Source organism: Helianthus annuus, chromosome 9, assembly GCF_002127325.2.
Source record: "Helianthus annuus cultivar XRQ/B chromosome 9, HanXRQr2.0-SUNRISE, whole genome shotgun sequence".
NCBI lineage: Eukaryota > Viridiplantae > Streptophyta > Magnoliopsida > Asterales > Asteraceae > Helianthus > Helianthus annuus.
This window is the reverse complement of record NC_035441.2, coordinates 141,887,080-141,899,865: the sequence shown is the minus strand read 5'-3', so window position 1 is coordinate 141,899,865 and position 12,786 is coordinate 141,887,080. Positions and strand designations below refer to the sequence as shown.

The 12,786-nt window shown below is 38.6% G+C and overlaps 2 protein-coding genes across 7 annotated transcripts in view; one reads left to right on the top strand and one right to left on the bottom strand.

Annotated features, from left to right (window-relative positions):
- The window catches only part of LOC110879004 (glycine-rich domain-containing protein 1), a 38,014-nt gene that overhangs the window by 4,774 nt on the left and 20,454 nt on the right, over positions 1-12,786 (bottom strand). Inside the window, exon 1 of one of the 6 annotated variants that reach the window (XM_022127408.2) lies at positions 2,598-2,814. The exons of 2 other annotated variants lie outside the window; for them this stretch is intronic. Coding sequence is in view for 1 of the 4 variants with exons in the window: in XM_035977653.1 (XP_035833546.1) it covers positions 275-277 (3 nt within the window). In the remaining 3 variants the exon portion in view is untranslated. Of the gene's footprint in view, positions 1-24; positions 229-274; positions 878-2,597; positions 2,815-12,786 lie in introns of those variants that run through there. 3 more of the 6 variants (XM_035977653.1, XM_022127410.2, XM_035977656.1) reach the window with 3 other exon arrangements.
- On the top strand, positions 3,522-4,112 carry LOC110876513. The gene has a single exon (XM_022124683.1). It carries the CDS (start codon positions 3,522-3,524, stop codon positions 4,110-4,112), a length of 591 nt encoding a protein of 196 aa, XP_021980375.1.

Here is a 12,786-nt window from a genome sequence, read left to right as displayed (position 1 = left end):
ACTTCTCACATCTCAGACACCCACCCAGGCTTTTCAATCCCCATTTTCTCTCTCAGACTTTGAAACCGTCTTTATACAACACCATCCACTAACAGCCACCAGTTCATTTCCTCCCTAAATTCAATTCTTTTGGGCAGTAGCCATGCCTGTTCAACGTGACATCAACAGTACCGGTTATACACTGAGGGCATACATGATGACGATTGAAAAATTCAAATAAACCAACACAATTATTCAAATCAAATGAATATTATATTAATAAATCCACAATTACCATTTACCATTACCAACCGTCGTTATAAATGCACAATGGCCATTACCAAAAACACTACGACGCCGTCTGTTTGCAGTTACTAACAAACCGTCACGTCTCCTCCATGCAGCGTTTCCCGTCATTTTCCATCAACAACATAACGCTAAACGTTGATTTTCTAATACGGTCGTGACTTTAATGTTAATAACCAACGTGTCGCATCTCCTCCGCCCACTGTCTGCCACCGTTACACGCCCTATATAACCCCCCACCTCCACCAAAAAATATCCGGCGGATGAGGCTGAATGCTCGGTTGCCGCAAATAAGAGGAAGATGAGTGGAATTTGAATGATGCGAGGGAGTCACATAAGAAACCCAGTCACCGATAACATCATTCTGCCGCCACTATCTCTCTCTCCCTATATCCGTTCGAGGGCAGAAAACGGAAACAAGGAAGGGGGTTTTCGTTGGTGTGCGAGTTGATACCTATGTTGTCGGACGGTTGCGTGTACCGGAAACCGGTCGGAGATCACCGTTCTCTCTCTCTCTCTCTCTCTCTCTCTCTCTCAATGGATTAAACGACGGTTACATATGGATGATGTTGTGATGATATACAACTTCAGTCTTCAAGTGATAAATGTTTACGGTCTTCCACACTCTTTCTTTTTCATTATAATTTTACTTAATAATATTATCTTTTGAAGTTTTACAAAATTCGGGTATAGTACAATGAATTTTGTTCATATTTATAATATAATATAATAAAATATAATATAATATAATATAATATAATATAATATAATATAATATAATATAATATAATATAATATAATATAATATAATATAATATAATATAATATAATATAATATAATATAATATAATATAATATAATATAATATAATATAATATAATATAATATAATATAATATAATATAATGTATTTTAAACTTTATTTAATAAAACTCTATACTTTATTAAGTGAATAGTTTTATTATTTTAAAACTACACGTTTTGTATAGTTTTAAACATGAAACTATGTAGTGTGTATTTACATTTTAGTTCCTCTATCAAATTATTGCATATGTAAAATTTACAGTTGATTAATTATTAGATTTAGATGTTCGAAATTAATTTAAGTTCTCTTTCTTTACAACTTTTTACCTTAGTTTAGCGCTACAAATCATACGTGTTAGATTTTGTTATTTCTTATATAAATTTTACTTTTAAAACGTGCTTTTAATGTATGCTTTTTTTTAATGTTTTTAATCCCGACTTTTGTTCGGTTCATTGATCCCGCCGCAACGCGCGGGTTGGCATTAACTTGGGAAATAGTTAATCTGGTATCATTAATCTAAACACACCAAAAGAACACAAAAACCATTCAATTGTTGTTGGAATAAAAAATTGTATAATAGTTTGAAGAAACCGAGTATAGAGTTAACGTAACACATTGTCTACGCCGAAACCCTGATTTCGGACAAAGACTAAGATAACGATTTCAGACTTTGGTTCGTTCGATTTTGCTTCATTCGCTTTCGCTGCAGGCGATAACCAGATGATTTCGGGTAGACGACGGTTTCGATTTTGGTTCGTTCCATGTGCAAAACCTCGATTTTTAAGGTTTTATGTGTTCGTTTTTCTTTTTTGATTATATGTTGCTTATCATTCAAATTTGGTTTGCTAAAGATGAAAAAAAGTCGTGTGTAGAGGGATCACTTTAACCAATTCTTAATTACGTGAGGGGAAAACATGTTTAAACTATTGAAGAAAAAGAATTGAATGTGATGGTTTTGTTGGAATTAGATCACAACCTGTTTTGTTTAATTTGAACAAAAGCAATCACCAAAATTTGTTTATTTTTATGTTCATTTTTATGCATGTCCGCCCAACCTTCAAATCGGCGGACGGCGATGCAAGGCCGACCAACCTTTAAGTCCGGCATGAGGGAGACGCACGGCGAACCGTCCATAACTTGCAAATCCTTGTTAGATATATATAGCTTATTTACTACTAAATTTTTCAAGAAAACTATGAAAGTTATATAAAATGCTGCGCCCTAATTTTCTAGTTCCATAACCAGAAATATTAATAGATTAATAATCCTTTCTTATTGCAATACAATTATAAGGACGGAAATTTTGGTTCATAAAAGTGAAACATGATATTTTTAAGAAATCCGATACAGTTACCAACATCTTTCGTATCAATTCTCTATACAATCTAATTGAACTACTGAACTTTGAAAGAGAAATCGGAATAGATCGAACGATAAACATAAACTAGTCATAATTGGCTAAAAATAAAGAGATATCGTGATCAAAACAATCAAGTGAGAATGATTACCAGCAGCACAAGTTAGTTAGTAGTCCGTGTGACAGATAGAGAAGAAGTTTGGAATTGTTTGATCGAAGCAAGCAAGCAAAGGCAGTGGTATACAATACAATTTATGTTAAATTTCTTGGAAAGTCTGTGATTATGCGATATTTCTTCTTCTTGTAGTTTCCCCCAAAATACTGTCACGCGGTTTTGCTCGTCACCGCCACGCATGACGACGCATTGACGCAAAATTAAACTCTTTTTCCCCTCAAATGGTATTAATTAAAAAGATATGAAAATGAAAAACTAATTTACTTTAAACTCATATTGTTTTAAAATCTGGTTCACAGGCACAGCCCAACCATAACGGATTTAGCCAAGTCAAACTGAAATTCATTAGATCATGTGGATAATTTTTCTCATAAACAATTAAATCATCCCACAAACTCAATTTTTGTTAAATGTTTTGTTACTTTTATGGGTGTTTTGTACTTTTGTTATGTATCTTGATGAAAGCTTAATTTTTTTTTATAAATGAAATTGTTTAAATGTTTTTACTCAAGTGACGCAAAGTCATACGTTCATAAAAAATTAAATTTAATAATAAAAATAATAATTACCCTCAAGTCATTAGGTGTGAAACGAATTTTCTGAACCTTTGCTGGTCATCCATATTAACTGTATATATTTGTATTTATAAATATTTTGTATTTGTATTGAGGATAATGCCTTTTAGCTTGCCTGTATTTATCCTAGTCGGTTAGGGATTTATGTATATATTCCTCATTCTTGGTAATAGAAATCATCAACTCATTTGAATATTCACATGGTATCAGAGCATTGTGCTCTATACCCTAGCCGACCCCCCTTGTAATCTTCGATCCTGCTGGCTACGGCCCTCCCTCTTTCACCGGTTTTTTCATCATCCCATCTTCTCCTCTTCTGTCGGCTATGGGCGACAAAACAGAGAAGACCGGCTCTGATTCCGGTAATCACACCCCCTCACTTCATCCAGTGTACACTGTTACAAACATTCAACACAAGGTCCGGGTTCTGGACGGCAGTAAAGTGACCTATTCTTCGTGGGTCAAGTTGTTCCAGTTGAACGCCCGTGGATACAAGGTTCTAGACCACATTGACGGAACCCTGCCGCCGGAGGAAGGCGACCCGAACCGAGCCTCATGGCTTGAGATTGATGCAATCGTACTACAGTGGATTTATTCCACTGTCTCCGACGATCTATTGGTCCGTATTCTTGAAACTGAATCCACGGCCCTTGAAGCTTGGAACCGATTAAAGAAGATTTTTCTCAATAACAAAGGTCCCCGTGCTGCCGCCTTGGAAAAAGCTTTCACCAATCTGACCCTCAAATCAATGCCCTCTCTCCATGACTACTGTCACAAACTTAGGGAGATTGCCGGTCAACTCGCCGACGTCGATCAGCCCGTGTCTGAAAGTCGCCTTATCATTCAACTTGTGAGTGGCCTTCCGCCCGAATACGACGTCATTGCTGCTCAACTCAACAAAGATCTTCCCCCGTAGGAGGATGCCGTCAATCTTCTTGATGCTGAAGAACGTCGTCAACTGGCCCGACAAACACCCGTGGTTGCTGCTGCTATCCCCGAGCCACATCAACACCCTACTGATCCTTCGGCTCCTCATCGTGATCAAGTGTCTCGTGGTTCCAATAGGACAAATCAGCGCCGCCAGAACTCCGGGTCTTGGCAACGTGAAGGGCCGTCCAGACAAAATAATAATCGCGGTAAAAACCATCAGCAACATCCATCGAGTAGTAGAAATCGAAATAGGCCATGGAAAGGCAGCAACCTCCTTGGTGGGCTGGTCCTTCTGGGCCGATACTTGGCTGGGCTCCTCCTCCATGCCCTTACCCAACACAGGCTGGTTGGGCGACCCCATGGCAGCAGAGCAACTGGCAGCAGCATGGGTCGGGCAACTCTCGTCAGGATGGGAACAGGCAACAGTCTACCAACTCAAGCAGGTCCGGTCCTCAGGCTCACGTAACTGATTTTGACCCGCTCGAACCTACGGATATTGGCCAAGCTTTTCAAGCTCTTGTTATCGACTCGGAGGAACCAAATTGGAACATGGATACAGGCGCATCTGATCACCTAACTGATGACGAAGGTATTTGTTCAAACTCTCAAAATTTTAATTCCATCAAATCTATTTTAGTCGGAAATGGTCAAAAAATGCCAATTCTTGGATCAGGTCACGCCTATTTTCCCAACCACCAAAATAATCTCCACTTAAAAAATGTTCTTTATGCCCCCCATGTCATTAAAAACCTCATATCCGTTAGAAAATTTACCACTGACAATTCTGTATCCGTGGAATTTGATCCTTCTGGTTTCTCTGTGAATGATCTCAAGACTGGGAAGCTCCTCAGTCGGCACAACAGTGACAGCAACCTTTATCCTGTCACCGCGCCTGCTCAAGCAACACCTTCTGTTTTTGCTGCCTTTGATCCCGTATCATGGCATAATCGTCTTGGTCACCCGGGAGTTTCCGTTATTGAAGTTTTAGCTTCTAATAAATTTATTTCGTGTAATAAGACAAGTCGTTTGTTTTGCAATTCTTGTCAGTTTGCCAAACATAAACGTTTACCTTTTTCCACTTCTACATCTGTTACTATTTTACCCTTTGATATCGTGCATTGTGATTTGTGGACTTCCCCTGTTGTATCCAACACTGGATACAAGTATTATATGATATTAATTGATGATTACACACATTACACGTGGGTTTTTCCTCTTCGGTACAAATCTGAAACCGTAACCAAATTTATCAAATTCTACACATATGTCAAAACTCAATTTCATTTACCAATTAAATCTTTTCAATGTGACAACGGTGGTGAATTTGACAACAACCAATTTAAAGCCTTTGCTTCTGCTAACGGCTTACAGTTTCGATTTTCATGCCCGCACACCTCTCAACAAAATGGAAAAGCTGAACGCATGATTCGTCGCATAAATGAAATCATGCTTTCCATTTTGACCCATGCGTCCATTCCTACCTCTTATTGGGTGGAAGCGGCACACACCGCCGTCTACCTTCACAACATTATCCCAACCAAACTCCTAAACAACCACACACCCACCGCTGCTTTATATCTTCGACATCCCGAATACGATCATCTTAAAGTCTTCGGTTGTGCCTGTTTCCCAAACCAATCTTCGACCCGTACTCACAAACTTGCCCCTCGGTCTTCCCTATGTGTCTTCCTCGGCTACCCGGCCGACTACCGCGGATACAGATGTCTTAACCTTCAAACGGGTAAAACCTTTTTCTCTCGCCACGTCACCTTTGACGAGGCCACGTTCCCGTTTTCCACCCAACACCCAGCGACCGATTACTCATCCCTCGAACATGACCTCTCCAACCCCGTGTTTAACCACCCTGACCTCTTCTCGCACTCCACCATTCCGACAAACCATCCACCACCTACACCTCCCACATCACCACCTCACAGCCCACCTACACCTCCCACATTACCACCTCACAGCCCACCTACACCTCCCACATTACCACCTCATAGCCCACCTACACCTCCCACATTACCACCTCACAGCCCACCTACAGCCTCCCCATTTCATTCCCTCTCAACCTAACAACATTCGCCCACTCCGTCTACCGCTACTACACCTCCCAATCCTACGACCCAACACACATCAAACCCCTCGGCCCAAACCCACCAAACTGACGCTCAACCTGCTACGGCCCAACACCAACATCCGAACCCACATCACCCCAACACTCATCCTATGATTACACGGTTAAAAGCGGGTATCACCAAACCAAAAGCCCCAATGAACCTACACACATCCTCTATACCCACAATTTCCCCCATACCCAAATCCCACTTATCCGTGCTCACTGATCCGAATTGGAAACATGCCATGTACGATGAATATAGAGCATTAATGGAAAATAAAACTTGGGAGTTGGTTCCAAGACCTTCTGATTCTCATGTTATTCGGTGCATGTGGCTATATCGCCATAAATTTCATGCCGACGGCACTCTACAGCGATATAAGGCCCGCCTAGTTGTTAACGGAAAATCTCAACAGCTTGGTATTGACTGTTTTGATACATTTAGTCCGGTCGTCAAACCGGCCACGATACGCACTGTCCTCAGTATTGCGGTCTCTCGCCAATGGCCTATCCACCAACTTGATGTCAAAAATGCGTTCCTTCATGGTGACCTAAACGAAACAGTATACATGCATCAACCGCCTGGCTTTGTTGACAAGAACAATCCATCTTTTGTATGCCGGTTAAGAAAATCCTTATATGGTCTCAAGCAAGCTCCACGAGCTTGGTACCATCGATTTGCCACTTTCATCGCACGGTGTGGATTTCAAAGTACAACTTGTGACACGTCCCTCTTCGTGTATCGAAAGGGCCAGCGCACCGCATATCTACTCCTTTATGTAGACGACATCATCCTCACTGCATCAGACACCGGGTTTCTCAAGCAGATACTCAAGCTTCTATCCAATGAATTTGCTATGACAGACTTGGGTCACCTTCATCATTTTCTGGGCATACATGTCACCTGTACCTCAGATGGACTTCGTCTTTCTCAGGAATCTTATGTGCGCGACCTTCTCGCCCGTGCCAATATGACAAATTGTAAGCCATGTAGCACCCCATGCGACACTGACTCCAAATTAAGTGCTCAAACAGGTGCTCTGTTATCCGATGGCACCTTGTACCGTAGTATAGCTGGCGCTCTTCAGTATCTCACTTTTACTAGACCGGACATCTCTTATGCCGTGCAACAGGCCTGTCTTTTCATGCACGCCCCTAGGGAGCCGCATTTTAAATACTTGAAACGCATATTACGTTACCTCAAAGGAACCTCAGATAATGTGCTCCATATCCGTCCCTCCAGGTCCTTTAAATTAACGGCTTATTCTGATGCTGACTGGGGCGGATGCCCGGACTCTCGTCGCTCCACATCTGGTTATTGTGTCTTCTTAGGTGACAATCTAATCTCCTGGTCTTCCAAACGACAACACACCGTTTCGAGATCAAGTGCTGAGGCTGAATACAGAGGAGTTGCTAATGCCGCAGCCGAATCTTGCTGGCTCCGTAACCTCCTGCTCGAGCTCCACCTTCCTACTCGTGAGGCCACCCTCATCTTTTGTGACAATGTTTCTGCGGTATACCTCTCTGAGAATCCCGTTCAACATCAGCGCACTAAACATGTGGAGATCGACATTCACTTTGTTCGTGAAAAAGTTCGTATTGGGGACATTCGAGTTCTACATATTCCAGCTCACTATCAATTCGCGGACGTTTTTACCAAAGGTCTTCCAAAGCAGCTCTTCAACCGATTCAAGTCCAGCCTTTGCGTTCGCTCCGCTACCGCTTCGTCTGCGGGGGAGTATTAACTGTATATATTTGTATTTATAAATATTTTGTATTTGTATTGATGATAATGCCTTTTGGCTTGCCTGTATTTATCCTAGTCGGTTAGGGATTTCTGTATATATTCCTCATTCTTGGTAATAGAAATCATCAACTCATTTGAATATTCACAATCCAATCCAAAGAAGAAACAATATATATTGTTGACTTTTGAAGCGACACACATTAACAATCACTCAACTGTAGCTAAGCATAAATGTGTATATATAGTAACTAGTGTTGTACAACCACACTGGTTAATTCGTTTCGTACGTTATAAAAACAAATTTATATACGGAAAGAAAGACTGATGATCTTTGGTTCTCTTGGAGGTCCTGGGTTCAAATTCAGACAATGGGGTTTTAATACTAACTTAGTGATACTAACATACTAACTACTAATCTGGTTAACGATATCCTAACCGTACACTGTTAAAAAAATACACAAAATACACGAAAAGAAAGGAACTTCCATATGAAGGAAATTAAAGCCCACACTTTTTTGACTTTTTTTTTAACGGCCCACACTTTTTGACTTTGTTATTCACTAAGTCACCATATGGCCTAAGTTTATTAATTGGGGGATGTGAAGCATGACGTGCTTGAATGTGGCTGGTTGAACTACTATTGGTCACACTGTAGATAAGACTCTACTTGAAATGTTATATATAGTAATATCACTTATGATAGATGTGAAAAATTATTAATTATCCTTTGAACGAGTTGTGGATTACAATTTAGAAATACCCATAGTTTTGCATTTTTCTTCTAGATTTTAGTAATCCATATGGGTCAAGCACATTGATTTTAATCCAACCCGTTTGCTATAAATCCAGCCCGGCTAATTTTCATTTCAATTTTCTTTTTTTAATCTTATTTCAATTCCATATAAAGATTGTCATTTTAAGAATCGTTTTTCATACGTAACACTATAAGATCTATCATCTTCATGCAATTTATGATGTACTCTCGTAAAAGGCGGCAAGTGGGTATATACATAAAAACTTGCTTAATTGCATGGTAATGTATATGTATTGTTGTTGTTAGAATCAAATCGGCCCATCAATTGGCATAACCTACACAACTAGTCTTGTCCAGTTGAGTACGAGTACGCTTGAATGGCAAGTCTTCTAGTTATTTTTTCTTTTTAGAATGACAAACGCACATACCCCTAATTTTATATCAGTCACTAAATTAATACGGCATAACAACATCCATAAGTTTTTAACATCACAAAAGACGAGGATGTGTGAACGCCAATAATACGTTTAGCTTAATGTTAATATGACAGAAATTATTAGAAAGGTATGATGGTAGGATCGGAGTGTTGTCTCCATGGCAACAAAGTGCAATATGATAAGAACATGTAACTACCAGTCTCACCATCTTTGCTCTCTTCGTATGATGCAATTCTGACGTCATTAAGACGGTGAGTGGAATTCAGATCACTTAATACGAGCTCTAAAATGGTATAGACCCACCCAATTCGCTTACGAGTCATGAACACTTGCAACTATAATGTTGCACTAGTCGTGTTCTCGTTTTTCATGAGATAAAATCATTGTATAACACCAGTCTTCTTCCGTCATTGGTAGTACGGGCCATCGGTGTAAGAAGGATATGTTAAAGACTTATTTTAATAGTCAGTTATCCTAGAATGTACAATAATATGGAATCTACAAGTGCAGTTAATTCTTCCACGTGCATCAAGCAATTGCTAAGTCATTAAAAAGGGCTAAGAGGAACACAACGTCACAAGGTACTATAGTGAAAACATCAATCAACATATTGTAGTGTACCCATCATTAGAAATGTATGTATGTTGGTTGTTCTCTTCATGTTGACAAATTTCAATGCAATTAGTGTTTAATCACCATTTTTGCTGTCTTATCATACGGCATACGGCAAGTCATGAAAGCAGTGATACAAACATCATTCTGTTTAAGTTCTTAAAATGGGTAATAATATTTACAAACCATTTCAACATACTAACCTTAGCCTTTTCATAAATCATAATGCATGGGTTTTGCGAAATATTTTTTCTTGCTCCATATGATTAAGGATTATCTGAAATTTGACTAATTCGATTGTATGTGTATGACTTGTACGTTGTGTATTAATACTTGTACGTTGTGACCCCAAAAAAATATAAAAAATTTTTGGCTTTGCCGGAAAACTCGGTTTGCAAGTCGAAGAAGATGGAGCTGATGTTTTTGAAAAGTTTGATTCCTTTTTAACACATTCAGTCCCTGTAGTTTATAGTTATTTACAAAACTTATTTAAATCTTATTCCTTTTAATTTCAACTTTTAAAACTGGCAGGTTTGGTCCTTGTCATCAAAAAAAAGTGTTTCTTTTATAAACTTGGAAGATTTTTTTTATAAACTTTATAAAATCTTGAATCTTTTTAAAACTATGGGATATTATAAATGTTATAAATGTTACGAAGCCATGGCTGATTTGTTGTTAATTTAATTTAAAAACAAAAAAAAAAAATAGGTTGTGAGTGATGGAATTCCATCACTAGTGATGACCACCGCCACTAAAAAAACCTTGTGAGTGATAGAATAGTGGTTGATGACATGGTGGAACTTGATTGGATGTTTGTGAATGATAGAATTTTTGCAAGTGATACCACCCCCACTCCCATAATTTCCTTTTTTTTGTTCATTATGAGATATAATCTTCAATCAAGCAAATACCAAGTAATAAAGATAAACTGAGAGTGAAATGAAAAGAAAGCTAGCAAATTATAAGCATCTAGACGATAATAATTTCGAAACTATGAAATGAAATACTATATATATATATATATATATATATATATATATATATATATATATGATAATATACGTTCATTATCGGTGGCGAAGCTTGAGATTTCTGTCCGGGGGTCGAAAACGTATATACCTAAAAAATTCTATACGAAAACTGCATACTAGACACCACTGAGCAAAAAGTTCGGGGGGTCGCCCCCCCCCCCCTCCCGGCCCCTTCTATCCTGCGCCGCTGTCATTTGGAAACCAGTTACAGCATAAGAAATTTATGGACTTACAACTTCCCTAAATCATTTGGAAACCAGTTTCAGACTAAAACATTTTAAAGTCCTCTTTGAATCAGGCATGACTTCCATACATGGATTTCAGACAAAGAAAGACAGACAGATCATAAGTCTTCGTAAAGAAAAGCTCCATGAGAGTTAAATGTTTTAGAGGTATGTGTTTGTCTTTCATTGGCTATTTAATCATACATTGCACCTATTTAGCTGATGACAATGATATTTGTTTGTTTCTTTTTCTAGACTGATTTTGCGCATCAAAACCCTTTTACTACTGCATTGAGGAACCTGGGCAGTAATCAATCGGTGGAGAAAGATTCGGGTAATTGTTTGTTTCTAAAAGTGTGTAAATATGATTAGAAATAGAGATGCATACCTTATGGGTATCATGATCTTTTACAGACTTATGTTCATTAACAGGCGTAGACATTGACATTCAAAAAGAGACGGGAAATCGTTAAACCTGACACAATTTGATAAGCAGTACCAATTGTGGCTAAGGGAAATGCATGAAAGATATGACGATGAAGACAATTGTGGAAAGGTATGAAAATTAAGTTTATAAAAAGATTGAAAATATGCATAGATGAAGTGACATGTGTAAAGATGATTGAGGTTTACTGATTTCAAAGAAGCAATTTGTTGGGTGTGGAAATGGAGCAAACACGATCGGCTGAAGTATGCCATGCTAACATCAAACAACAAATTATATCCAAACCCTTTATCTACTAATCTACAGTATCTAAACATAATCCAGTCCATGGGTCAGGCACTGCAGTACCTCGCCAATACCGGATACGCCTCCCTCCCTCCCTCCCTCTTCTTTTATTCATTGAATATATTAGTTAAATCATTTGGAAACTAGTTGCAGCAGAAGAAATTTATGGACTTACAGCTACCCAAGTTTTTGGGAAAACTTCAAATGGGAAATTGAAGCTGCTGACTGAAGATGATGATCCAGAGGATGTAATTGCAAGCCGTCAGGGGCATATTGACCCATATCTGTTTGGAGTGTTTTACCCAGGAGGACGGTAAGACAAGTGTGTGGGCTGATGAAGAGGACTCTATTGTTGCTAAGCTCTGTCGTTTTGTACGTGAATCAAGAACACGACGACTATTGTTCCGAACCTAATCGAATCTTCGATGAATTACCTAAGGCTACCATTTTATCGGTTTCTCGACCCGACGTTAGTGATATTGGACCGTTGCTTCTATCTTACACAATTCAGATCGAGAATAAACGCGTAGGTAATGGTTATTGTTTGATTCGTTTACTGTTGTGAATTAATTACTGTGGGGACATGATACACAGTGTAATAATTGCTACGCTGTTAGCGATTAATCAGATTGAAATTTTATATATAACTTTCCAAACTTATGTGTATATATACAGGGACACAAAATTGGACGTATTTGATGTTTTTAAATGTGAATATACTAAATAACATGAGGATTATGTTCTATCTGATTTGACTAACTTCAATTCTGTATTGCAGCTCTTGAGGCATGTAACTCGATTAAGTGTTCGTTTGCAGTTCGTGTGCTTGGTGAGAGTGATGTGCTATTAAACAACATTCCAGAAAGAGGTAACAATCCAAGTAAATACTATTTTATTTCAAAATATTAATGTGCCATATCATGTGGACCAACTCGACAACCTGTATACACACCGGATGTTGCTCTATCGCAAGTTGGCAACCACCAAACTGTCATTTATATATGTT